The sequence below is a fragment of the Mastigoproctus giganteus genome, unplaced genomic scaffold, assembly GCF_048544385.1.
Source record: "Mastigoproctus giganteus isolate SK-2022 unplaced genomic scaffold, ASM4854438v1 scaffold_15, whole genome shotgun sequence".
Taxonomy (NCBI): Eukaryota; Metazoa; Arthropoda; class Arachnida; order Uropygi; family Thelyphonidae; genus Mastigoproctus; species Mastigoproctus giganteus.
Window position 1 is genome coordinate 1,817,188 of NW_028328292.1, and position 12,740 is coordinate 1,829,927.

At 41.0% G+C, this 12,740-nt stretch overlaps 1 protein-coding gene across 1 annotated transcript in view; it reads right to left on the reverse strand.

Moving 5' to 3' along the window:
* The window catches only part of LOC150074907 (peroxisomal trans-2-enoyl-CoA reductase-like), a 136,426-nt gene that overhangs the window by 4,915 nt on the left and 118,771 nt on the right, over positions 1-12,740 (reverse strand). Inside the window, exon 7 of the mRNA XM_090389335.1 lies at positions 12,517-12,631. Coding sequence (XP_090245461.1) covers positions 12,517-12,631 — 115 coding nt within the window. The remainder of the gene's footprint in view (positions 1-12,516; positions 12,632-12,740) is intronic.

The window sequence follows — 12,740 nt, forward strand, 5'->3', positions numbered from 1 at the left end:
CAAGGAATGTGAATTGCATGGGAACCCATAACCGGAAACGTCACAGTAAGTCGGTACACGGCGCTGTTCATCAGTTCGCAAGAGGGAAAATTTCTGGTTTCTCATTCAAGCAGTAGTCGCCGCACGAAGAGCATGCATCGATATACGAACTGTGAGCTGGCAGACATGCACCTAGTGTATGGATTAGCAGAGGGCAATAGACGAGCCGCTCAACAAATTTTTGGAGAACGCTTCCCAGACAGACATGTACCAGACCAGCATTTGTTTGCGGTGTGCATCAAAATTTGTGCGATTATGGGTCATTTAGAGGTAACAGGAGTAGTGCGGGCAGACCACTTTCGACGTGAACTCCTCCCATGGAAGAAAATGTGTTGAATGCCGTCCAGAATAATCCTACTACCAGCACTCATGCCGTTGCCTCTGCCTTAGGAGTGTCTCGTTGCAGTGTACAGCGTGTGGCACGATGATTCCTTACACCACTTTCATCTCCAAAGGGTTCAGTTACTGCTCCCCCAAGATCATCCTGCACGTGTGGCTTTTGCGCAGTGGTTTCTCTAAGAAAGTGTTCAAGACTTGAATTTTCCAGCCTATGTTTTGTTCATGGATGAGGCTTATTTCACTCGGGAAGGCTTATTCAATCAGCACAATGCTCATGTGTGGGCTCACGACAACCTACACGGTTGCGCCCTCATGCGGCACAACATCACTTTGCAATAAATGTGTGGGCAGGTATGGTCGGTGACTGCTTAGTCAGCCCATACCTGTTACTATCCCGCATAAATTCTGCTAAATATCGGATCTTTCTTGAACAAGTTCTACTAGGATTACTTGATGGTGTTACAGCAAATTTGAGACGCAACATTTGGTTTCAATATGATAGGACGCCTGCCCATGATGGAAGGCATGTTTGTGACTATTTGAACAGGCGTTTTGGGCGTCGATGGATTGGCCATGGCAGACCCGTTGCCTGGCCTCCACGCTCACCTGATTTATCGAGCCTTGATTTCTTTCTGTGGGGTGGGGCCCTCAAATCTATCGTGTATAAATCACCTGTGGAGACAGAAATGGATCTCGTGGCGAGACTCGTCTGCGCTGCTGCTACTGTAAAAAAAAAAAACTCCAGGTGTATTCGCCCGTGTCCGCCAATCCATGCTGTGTCGGTGTCAACGCATGCATCGCGTCTCATGGTGGAACCTTCGAGCATCTGTTGTAACATCATGAAATGCATCCATCTCGTACTCCATTGTTAATATTATGTCAAATAAATGTTTGCCACTAATTACTGTCTTGTGTCATTTCTGCTTCTTGTGCCTCTGCTACTACTTTCCCGTGACGTTTCCGGTTATGGGTTCCTATGCGATTCACATTCCTCCCCTAAACGTTTGTAACAATATTTTTGAGACACCCTGTATACATGGTGATTCACTACCAGTGCAACAAACTTGCAGGAGGTGTAGCGGGAACAAAGACGAATCGGAATCACATAGCATTGCAGGGTCCGCCTTCGTCATGCGGTAGAGGACGTTGAACGGGAGGGTGCGTGAACAGCGATCCCGCTGGAAGTCAGCATTTGCGAACCATTTCTGTTGAAGAAACCAAGTAGCAAAAGTCCTCCGGAGTGGATAATCCGCAGGCTACAATGTTTGGACGCGTTGCAGGTGGTATTAACTCATTTGGTTTGTTGACAGTATCCTCCATACAGTGGATTGGAAATACCCATCTGGCGCCACGCATTGCCTGCGTTAGGTTTTCCAAGTCAAACTTCTCTTGGCATGGTTCATCCTCAACCTCGTCCTCAAGAGGTGGAACAAACAACCTCTTCGAGTTCATCACCTGTTAGTGTTGTTGCCTGTCCATCAATTGAATCACTGAAGTCCTTGAAACCTACGCCCCCTACTCTCCCGGCCAAGTCCTTTATTCCTGTGATGGTTTTTTGTGCTGTTCGTCAGACAAACAGCACAAAAAAAGACTGAAGTCATGCACGACTTCTGACAACAAGTTCTTCCAACAGGTGTTTACAGACTGTCCTTGATGGATACCAGCACATGTTTTATTAGGAAGAGACTGTCAGCTATGGTAAAGTCCTTCAAAAACTGAATAACGTAGGTTGCTGTTGCTGTCCACAGCCTCAACGATTCGGTCCCTATGCCTCTTTGTGTAGTTGGCCTTTATTACCCTCTGGTTAAATGGCTGGATAAGGGAGGTAGTGTTAGGGGGTAGAAAGACTACCTCTATGTCTTCATTTGCATAGTCTTGTGCATCGCTTCGGTGTCCTGGGGTATTGTCAAGTAGGAGGAGGACTTTAAAAGGAAGCTCCTTTTCCTCTAGGTATTCCTTGACTTCGGAAATAAAGCAGTGGTGGAACCATTTAAGGAAGATGCCCTTCATCGTCCAGGCTTTTGCATTCCACATCCAGTACACAGGCAGTATATTCTTGTTACGTCCGCTAAGAGCTCTTGGGTTCTGCATGTGGAAAACTGAGCCAGGAATTGTCATATGGCCTGCTGCATTGTTGCAAATTAGTAGCGTACCCTGATTTTTTCGTGCCACCTTGAATCCTTGGGCCTTCTCTTCGACGGCTATATTGGGGTTGTCACAGACATTCTCTCAGATATGCCAGACAAGCTGTACTTGCTACCTGGGAGTCTAAAACCCTGAGGGAACTGATATGTGGTGGAACCCATGTTTGATCTCCAGAGCTAAGTTCCGGTTAACCCTTCCCCATCTCTTTCATCATGAAGTATGACTGATGACTTTTGAGATTGTGATGAACATCATGGCGAGATCCAATTTTCTTACATTTCCAATCTACATTTCGAGAGTACAGCTCTAAAACTGTGTTCGTAGGCCGGCCGCTAGTTAGTACACTGGACCGAACCTATTGATAACTCTTTAAGAAGCTTCCGGATCAGCTAGTGTATATAATCTTGCTACCTCTACTCTGTCAGATATGCGCCTCCATAGCCAGATGGGCTACAGAGGCACATATCTCTGTGAGTGACCAACCCAAATTTTTGGTTGGTCACTCACACACTAGCAAGGCTTTCGTGGATTTATGGATGATTGTTTTCTACATCAGCATGTTCGGGAGGCAACTAGAGGGAGTAATACTCTTGATTTGATTATCAGTAGTGATTCTTCGTGCATTAAGAATCTGCAGATAAAGGAACCACTAGGTGGCAGTGATCACAGTTTGTCGAAGTGGGATTTACTCAAAGCGGTAACTACCATCAGGAGTAAAGGGAAGGGTTTTTGCTTTCATAAAGGCAACTATGGTGGTATGAGACAGTATTTAAATTCTATACGGTGAGGCCAACTGATGATGTTACCAACAGAAAATTAAAAATAGGAAGCATTCAAAGAATTTATCTTGGACGCTACTAGGCTTTACATACCAACTAAAAAATATTGTCCAATATGTAGGCCTAAATGGATGTCAGATGAACTAATGAGACATGGCAGAGAAGAAAAATGCATGGGATACATATAAATTAATGGGCAACATGGAAGCCTATGACAGATATAAGATGGTCTGTAACCAAGTCACAAAGGAGATTGGACAGATTATGAGAAATATTTGACAAAGGATGCAAAGAAAAACAGTAAACTCTAGAAGGAAAGAGATGAATCAGATTGGTCCACTGGATATTGATTGTTCAACTGTTGATGATCATGCTCAGGTGGCTAACAAACTAAATCAGTATTTTGCATCTACATTCACACATGAGAAGTTATTCGGGGAGGGGAATGCCAGAGGTGAGATAGATGATTTGTAATAACTGAGAGGAAAATGGAGGAAAAATTGTAGAAGATAAACATAAAAAAGGCACCCGCGGTGGATGGGATCTATCCAGTTATATTAAAGGAGGCAGCAAAGGAAGTAAGCAAACCCTTAGCCATCATTATAAGAGCTTCTTTGAACTCAGGGGGAGGTACCCATGGACTGGAAATGTGCAAATGTGACCAAAATTCACAAAGGAGGATCAAAGGGCGAACCAAGTAATTATAGACATGTTAGTTTAACTTCTGTTCCAGGAAAATTAATGGAGGCACTGGTTAAAGGACTGCAGGATCATCTAGACAAGATTTCAGTTATAGCTCGGACACAGCATGGTTTTGTTAAGGGAAAGTCTTGCTTAACCAGTTTGATTGGATACTAAATATGATGTGGTCACAAATGAACTGGATGCAGGGAATAACTTTGATATCGTATATTTGGATCTTAGAAAGGCCTTTGATACTGCTGCACTTGGAAGACTGCTGAAGAAATTTGAGCAGTGTGGCATTGGAGGCAAATTGCTGCTTTGGATAAAGGGATGGTTGATTGGGAGAAGACAGAGTGGTAATCAATGGATACTGCTCATCATGGACCAATGTTATTAGTGGAGCCCCTCAGGGTTCAATGTTGGGTCCATTTTTGTTTTCTGTATATATAAATGATATTGATGATGGTGTATCAAGCTTAATGTCCAAGTTTGCAGACAATAGAATGGTTGGCAGGGTTGTTAATGACACTAATGACAGTACGCTGCTGCAACAGGATTTAGAAAAGTTGAGCAGATGGGCTGAGAGGTGGCAAATGAAGTTAAACATTGACAAATCTAAAGTACTACATATGGGAAGCAGTAACCCCAGAGTAATGCATCAACTCTGTGGAAAGGGTTTTTGCTTCCGTAAAGGCGAGTACAGTGGTCTCCGACAGTTTATAAATTCTGTACAGTGGGATCAACTGACGATGTTACCAACAGTAAATTCTAAGTGGGACGCATTCAAGGAATTAATCGTGGAAGCTACTAAAAGTTTCATACCTATTAAGAAATATTGTTCAAGGTTTAGGCCTAAATGGTTGTCAAATGAACTAATGAGACTCGTAACAGAGAAGAAAAATGCATGGGATGCATATAAATTATCAAGCGACTCAGAAGCCTATGGCAGATATAAGTTAATCTGTAATCAGGTCACAAAGGAGGTTCGGCAGGCGAAGGCAGATTACGAGAAATCCTTGGCAAAAGATGCTATGAAAAACAGCAAGGATTTCTTTACTTATATAAACTCTAAAAGGAAGGGTATGAATCTGATTGGTCCACTTCACATCGATGGTTCGACTGTTGATGATCCTGCTCAGATAGCAAACAAACTGAATGAGTATTTTGCATCTACATTCACATGTGAGGAATTATTAAGGTTTGAAAATGGCAGAAGGTTATCAAATTGTAGCAGGATGCTTAATGATCTTGTAATAACTGAGAGCAAAGTGGAAGAGAAATTGTTGAAGTTAAACGTAAGAAAAGCATCTGGGGTGGATGGGATCTATCCAGTTATATTAAAGGAGGCGGCAAGGCAACTAAGCAAACCCTTAGCCATAATTATGAGAGCATCCTTGGACTCAGGGGAGGTTCCCATGGACTGGAGATGTGCAAATGTATCCCCAATTCACAAAGGGGGATCGAAGGGTGACACAAGTAATTACAGACCAGTTAGTTTAACTTCTGTTCCGGGTAAAATAATGGAGTCGCTGGTTAAAGATGCATTGCAGGATCATCTAGACAAGACTGCAGCAATAATTCAGACACAGCATGGGTTTGTTAAGGGAAAGTCTTGTCTGACAAATTTGATAGGATATTATGATGTGGTTACAAAGGAACTGGATACAAAAAACAATTTTGATATCATATATTTGGATTTCAGGAAAGCTTTTGACACTTTTGCGCATGGAAGCCTATTGTACAAATTGGAGCAGAATGGTATTAAGGGTAAGTTGCTACAATGGATAAAAGGATGGTTAAGTGTGAGAAGACAGAGGGTGGTAATCAATGGGTGCTGCTCTTCTTGGACTAATGTTATTAGTGGTGTCCCACAGGGTTCGGTGTTAGGTCCACTGTTGTTTTGTATATTTATCAATGATATTGATGAAGGTATATCAGGCTTAATGTCGAAGTTTGCAGATGATACAAAGGTTGGCAGGGTTGTTAATGACAGTAATGGCAGTCTGCTACTGCAACAGTATCTAGATAATTTAGGCAGATGGGCTAAGAAGTGGCAACTGAAGTTTAACCTTGACAAATGCAAAGTACTGCATATGGGTAGAAATAACCCCAGAGAAACGTACCAACTGTGTGGTACTACACTTAAGGTGGTAGAAAATGAAAAAGACCTGGGAGTAATTGTGCAGTCAGATATGAAGTTCTCTGAGCAATGCAGACAGGCTGCCAGGGCAGGTCATGGGGTTTTGTCAATGATATATAGGAATTTTGCTAGCAGGGAAAAGGAGGTGATTATCCCTCTGTATAAGGCAATGGTCAGGCCACGCCTTGAGTACTGCGTACAGGTCTGGAGACCTCATTTTAGGAAGGATGTAGATTTATTTGAGTGGGTACAGAGAAGGGCAACAAGATTGGTGAGGGGAATGAAAGGATCCTCTTACCAAGAGAGGCTTAAGTTCTGCAAATTGCAGTGGCTGGAGACTAGGCACCTGCGCGGTGATCTGATTGAGGTATATAAGGCCTTGAATGGATTGAGCACGCTGAATTCTGATGGGATCCTTCCACTTGTTCAGATTACGAACCTAAGGGGGCATAAATTCAAATTAAGAAAAGACAGATGTAGAATAGATGTGCGGAAATTTGCCTTTAGCCAGCGGGTGGTTAATTGCTGGAACAAACTTCCATCTGTCGTTGTGGAAGTTGATAGCTTGAATAAATTTAAGGAGGAACTGGACAGGCATTTGGAGGGAATGGTGTGATTTTTTTTTTTTTTTGGCTGATGCTGCATAAGCTCATACATTTGCTTTCTTGCATCACATGCCACTACTACTACTACTACACAGACAGTGGTAGAGAACAAAAAGGACCTGGTGGTAATTGTGCAGGCAGATATGAAGTTTTCTGAGCAGTGCAGACAGTCTGCAAGAGTAGCAGACTGTCTGCTCATGGTGTCTTGTAAATGATATACATGTATTTTTCTAGCAGGGCTAAGGAGGTGATTATCCCCTTGTACAAGGCAATGGTCAGACCACACCTTGAGTACTGTACACAGGTCTGGAGGCCTCATTTTAAGCAGGATGTAGAGTTGTTGGAACAAGTACAGAAAAGGGCAACAAGATTAGTGAATGGGTTGCTCTTACGAAGAAAGGCTTAAGTTTTGCAAATTACAGTGTCTGGAGACGAGGTGATCTGATTGAGGTGTATAAATCTTTGAATGGTTTGAGCATTTGAGCATGCTCAGTGCTGATGGGATTCTTCCTCTTGCTCAGAGTAATCACCTGAGAGGGCATAAATTCAAATTGAGGAAAGACAGATGTAGGATATATGTGTGTGGAAGTTCACCTTTGGCCAGGTAGTTGGTTAGCGGAACAGACTTCCATCCTTTGTTGTGGAAGGTGATAGTCTAAATAAATTTAAGGCAGAGCTGGACAGGTATTTGGAACGAACGAACGGAGGGGTGAAATGAGAAGGGTTTTTTTTTTTTTTTGGCTGATGCTATATAAGCTTGCTTTCTTGCATCATATGCCTCTACTAATGCTAAAGGTTGCGTTTGGCACAAAGGTCTTATAAAAAGATTCCATCTTATGGTTTGCCAACTGTTTTTTGTAATTGGTTATCCAGTTTTCTCTCTAATCGCTCACTGAGGGTGATGGTAGATGGCTCTCTGTCTTCTTACTTCTCCACTAATGCTGGTGTCCCCCAAGGTTCAGTACTTTCCCCCACTCTCTTCCTCTTGTATATTAATGACCTTCTTCCATTGACAGTAAATCCTATCCATAGTGTTGCTGATGGCTGCATTCCACTTTCCATTTTGAAAAACCTTGACCTGCTTAATCAGCTTCAACTTCTCAAATATCCGCTACCAATTCGTCAAATGCTGATCTCCAGGTAATCCTCCAGTGGGGCAAAGACAACTTAGTTGAATTCAATCCTTCTAAAACTCAGTCTTGTCTTATATCTCGCAAAAAGGATTCTTCTGCTCCTATACTTATCTTTAGCGACACTCCGATTTCTAGGCAAAATGATATATCTCTTTTGGGGATTACCCTGACTTCTAATCTCTCTTGGCACAAGCACATTACAAATATTGCTCCCTCTGCATCTAAAAAACTTGGTTTTCTCTTTCGCTCTCAGCATTACTTTTCTTCCAAACAGCTGTTCACTCTGTACAAATTGCAAATTCGCCCTACCATGGAATATTGTTCCCACATCTGGGGTAGTGCCCTCAAAACCTCTCTCAGGCTTCTATCTGCCATTCAGAAAGCAGTTAGGTTAATTAATGACTCAACTCTAACAGAGTCTCTCCACTTGCTGTCTCATAGACTTACTGTTTCTGCTGCATGCCTTTTCTACAGATACTTCCATGGGCACCGTTCTTCTGAATTGGCTTCTATAATATCCGCTCCCTCTCCTTCAAAACAGTCTGAATGCGTGCCGCCACCAACCAACATCCATTTACTGTTCAACTTCAACCTCACAGAACCAACTTTTCATCTTCCTCGTTTATTCATTCAGCTGTTGTTTTCTGGAACACCCTTTCTTCATACATATTTCCTAAAAATTACAGTCTACAGAAGTTCAAGTCTAAAGTCAACAAATATCTTCTTTTGTCTTCTCAACCTCCAACCCAAGAACGGTACTTAGTACTATAGGTTCTAATACCTCTCATGTGTTTGGGGTTTTCATATTAAAAAAAAAAAAAAAAAAGGTACGCTGAAGCATCTTATTCAAGAATAATGGCCGCCTCATCGGCATTGAAAACTTGTCTAGGTTCATGTCTCTTCTCCTCGATTGAATTGTGCAGGGCAGGCCTTAGCAGTTTCGTGATAAGCTGAATCAGATTCACCTGTAATATTGACATTATGCAGTGAATAACGCCTCTCGAATTTCTGGAACCAGCCTTTTCTAGCAATGAAAGTACAGTCAGTCCTCGTATATTCACGTAGTGGTTACACATGTTTACACTACACGAATTCGATCATACACGATTTATAAATAGGGCAATGACATCACACATAACACGAACCGAATTCGCTTATGCACAATTCGCCTTGTGTTTACAAGAAATGGCAGTCGAATGTGAAATCACCCCAACTGAACACACGATAGGAATGAAGAGAAGATTCTGAAAATGTATTTGTTTTTTATATCAGTGAAGGGGAAACACTTTTACCATAATAATATAAAAACCGAAACAATTCCAGCTATTGGTATTATTGCAAATGCAATTAGATCGAGTTTACTACTGTTTATAATAGATTCCACTAACAGAAACGTAACTGGAAATTGTTTTTATTGTTTTATGGTAGTTTTTTTTTTTTTTTTTTTTTTTGATTTGGTAGTTGTTGGCGCATCGGCTTCTGTGGCCATATTGCACCTCCCAAGGTTTTTGCAGTACTTTGATCCAAGCCCGAGGCGGGAATCGAACCCGCGACCTTTGGGTTGCCGGGCAGGTACTTTACCCACTCGGCTAGCCCGGTCGGCTTTATGGTAGTAACCCCCAGTGCTTTAGTAAAATGTGAGCTAGTGAAGTGTTAATGGTGTGTCTCTGCCTTTACGGTGTTGTTTATTCAGTTGCCACACAAGCACAGCTTTGTTTATGTGTATCAAGCGTGCCTTCTCATTTTATAATTGTGCTTTATTCCCTAAAAATGAGTAAAATACTTAAAAGGTGTGAAAAGGAAGCATCCTGGTGAAGACACTACAGATTTAGAGAGAAAAAGAAAAGCAATATCGATAGACACATACCAACTAGGTTAAAAAATCTTACATGGGAAAATTTGTAGCAGCCTGATACTAGTGTTTATGGCCAAAATCACACCAGCCTCCATAATCGTCTGGCCTCCTGCTCACCGGGGTTTCCTCGGTAAGGCTTATAGCCAGTTCGCCTCTATCGATAGAGAAAAAATATCAAATTGTGAAACATTTTGAGCGAAATGAAAGACCATGTGATATTGCACGTGCTACAAGCCTAAATGAGGCAATGCCGAGAATTAGAATGAATGCAGAGAAAATAAAAAGAACTTCTCAAAGTGTAACAAAATCCATTAGATGAAGACACAAAGAATTGGAAGAGATGGAACGACTGTCATCTGTTTGGATAGAAAATCAAAGGAAGAACAAGTTTGCTTATGAAAGAAGCAAAAGCATTATCAATATTTTATTACGATTATTTATTATGTTTGGTAATGTTTTGGTTACAAATGTGTGTTCAATCTTGGGTGTAAAGTAAAGTAAAAAGTAAACTGCAGCCATTATCAACCCACTGCAGGATAGAAGCCTCCTCAACAATTCAAGTTGAAGGAAATGTACCATAATCTGCCACGCTGGTCCAGTGCAGGTTGGCAGATCGACCATATTTAGCAATCAGGGGCTTAAACCCCGGTCTACTCAAAGGGCATGTGCTACTGCACTCCTGCTCATGACCACTTAGCTACGGAAGCCTTGGGTGATCGGCACCTAACCCTATTTTTCCCATAGGGCCTGTTATTTATATTGTATGACTTTGCATTGCACAGGAGTTTCTAGGAACACATTTATCGTGCTATATGAGTACTGACTGTAGTTTCCGCAGTGCTGCTGGTACAGGGGATTTGATGCTTAAAAATGTGTTAAAGAACATGGGCCTTAGCAGAAATCATAATGTTCACAGGCAAGTTTTTCTTGTGCTAGTCTTCGATCCAAATGAACAGTGCATTCGCCATTTTTAACATCACTTCATTATGTACAGTGGCGGACAAAAAAACTGCATCACTTGTGAATTTTGCAAATAATGTTTTGCATTGCATTGTGGGTTGCAGAAATGTTCGAAGTGCATTTGTTATATGGGATATATATCTCTGTGAATAAAATCCAATAAAAAGACTCCACCTGATATACCTAATTTCCATAAATATTTTCCCAAAGAGTAAAATGTGTAATTAATGGAAATATGAGAAATCATGCAAATGAAAATCACAACAACCAAACATACATTTTATTGCATTTATGTGCACAAACAGAAATGACAAGTTAAAAGTTATAGTATTATGTACTGTAAATCAGCAAAATAAGTCCTCAATATTTTGTTGTTCCTCCTCAAGCTGCAATTACAGCCTTGCAACGATCACATAGAGTTAATCAACTTTTGGATATACGGTTGCCCAATTTCATGGTACCACACCCTTACAATGCTCTCCTGCAGCTGAATCTTACTTGTTGGTTTCTTCTGAGCAATTTTAGATGACATTAGGTACCAGCAATTTTCAATGGGGTTCGAATCTGCACTGTTGCCAAGCCAGTCCAACACTGTAATGCCAAAATTTCTGAGGTATGGCTGCACCTTAAAGAAGAAAAATGAGGGAAAACATTGGTGTCAGTATGTTTTAAGTCTTGTGAGATAAGAATATAAACTCATCATTAAATTTAAATAGCATGAAACTTACCAATTTTGCTGTTTGGCAAGGTGCTGAGTCGTGTTGAAGAATGCAGGTTTGGACGTCTCTGTGGTGATCCCTATTAACAGGTTTCAGGCATTCCTCCAAGATAGCAGTGTAGGTTTCTGCATTCATCGTTCGTTAATAAACTTAATTTGTCCCACCCCTTTGCTTGTTAACAATGCATCACCAGACCATCTGACTGGCAAGGAACTTTACAGTCAGTGTTATGCAGTCAGGATGGTATGCCTCCGATTTTTTCTTCTGACATATCGCTTCCCCTCTGAGCCATGCAGGTTGAATTTTGATTTGTCATAAAAGATGGCGCTGTCACGTTGCTCTTTTGTCCATGAAACATGCGTTTTAGCCCAAGCAAGTATCTTCTTCCTCATTTGTTAGGTCAACAAAGGCTTCTTCTTGCCTTGCAATTATTGTCTGATGCAACAGAAGCATTATCTGACACAATACCTTTGCTTTGCGACAAACAAAATGACTGTAATCAAATATCTTATACGTTTCACTACAAACATTACTTTTTTTTTTTAAGATGATACAGTTTTTTGTCTGCCAGTGTACATAAGCCAGCATATTTAGCAGTAAGAATTCTACCAGTTTGCACTGCCTCACTGATCTCCGTTTCTTGTTTTCTTGTGTATCGTATGATACTTTTGTTGATACCTTCGTTCAAAGTCATCACTTTCTTGGCCATTTTGGGCTTCTGTCCATCACCAAATGGACTTCATTTAAAGCCCAAGGGTATTCACATAAGCACAGTAATATTTTAAGCAGAAGTAGCCTAACAGACATACACAACACACAAAGGTCACAAGCCATCCTACTCCGATGACACTCACCACAAGACTGAAGACGCACGTGCCCTACTATCAACTGAGAGTGAGTGCTGTGTGCAGCAGCCAAAATTTTTCAATTTTACTGCCATTATATTCATATATTCCATTTTTCAGATTTTAATTCAGAATAACTTTACTCTTGTTTGAGTTCTTTTTTAGTAGTCTCTCTAATGGAAGGATTATGGAAACCATTGTAAATTATGTTTTGTCTATTGTACACAAAAATATATTGTAAATAGTAAATACATGGGGAAGAAAATCACTTACCTGGTATCTGCCACATAAGTGGTGTGTATAAGTGGCCCCCACAGTCTACTATTATGATGGTTCCAGATATAAAAGAAGCACCAGGTGATAGCAGGAAACATACTGCAGCTGACACCTGCATTGTAACAAAAAAAAAAAAAAAAAAAAAAATGCTTATAAACAAATAGCTAAAACTAAACAAATAAAATTCTATTTATACTCTGCACATCTACTGCAACAAGAAG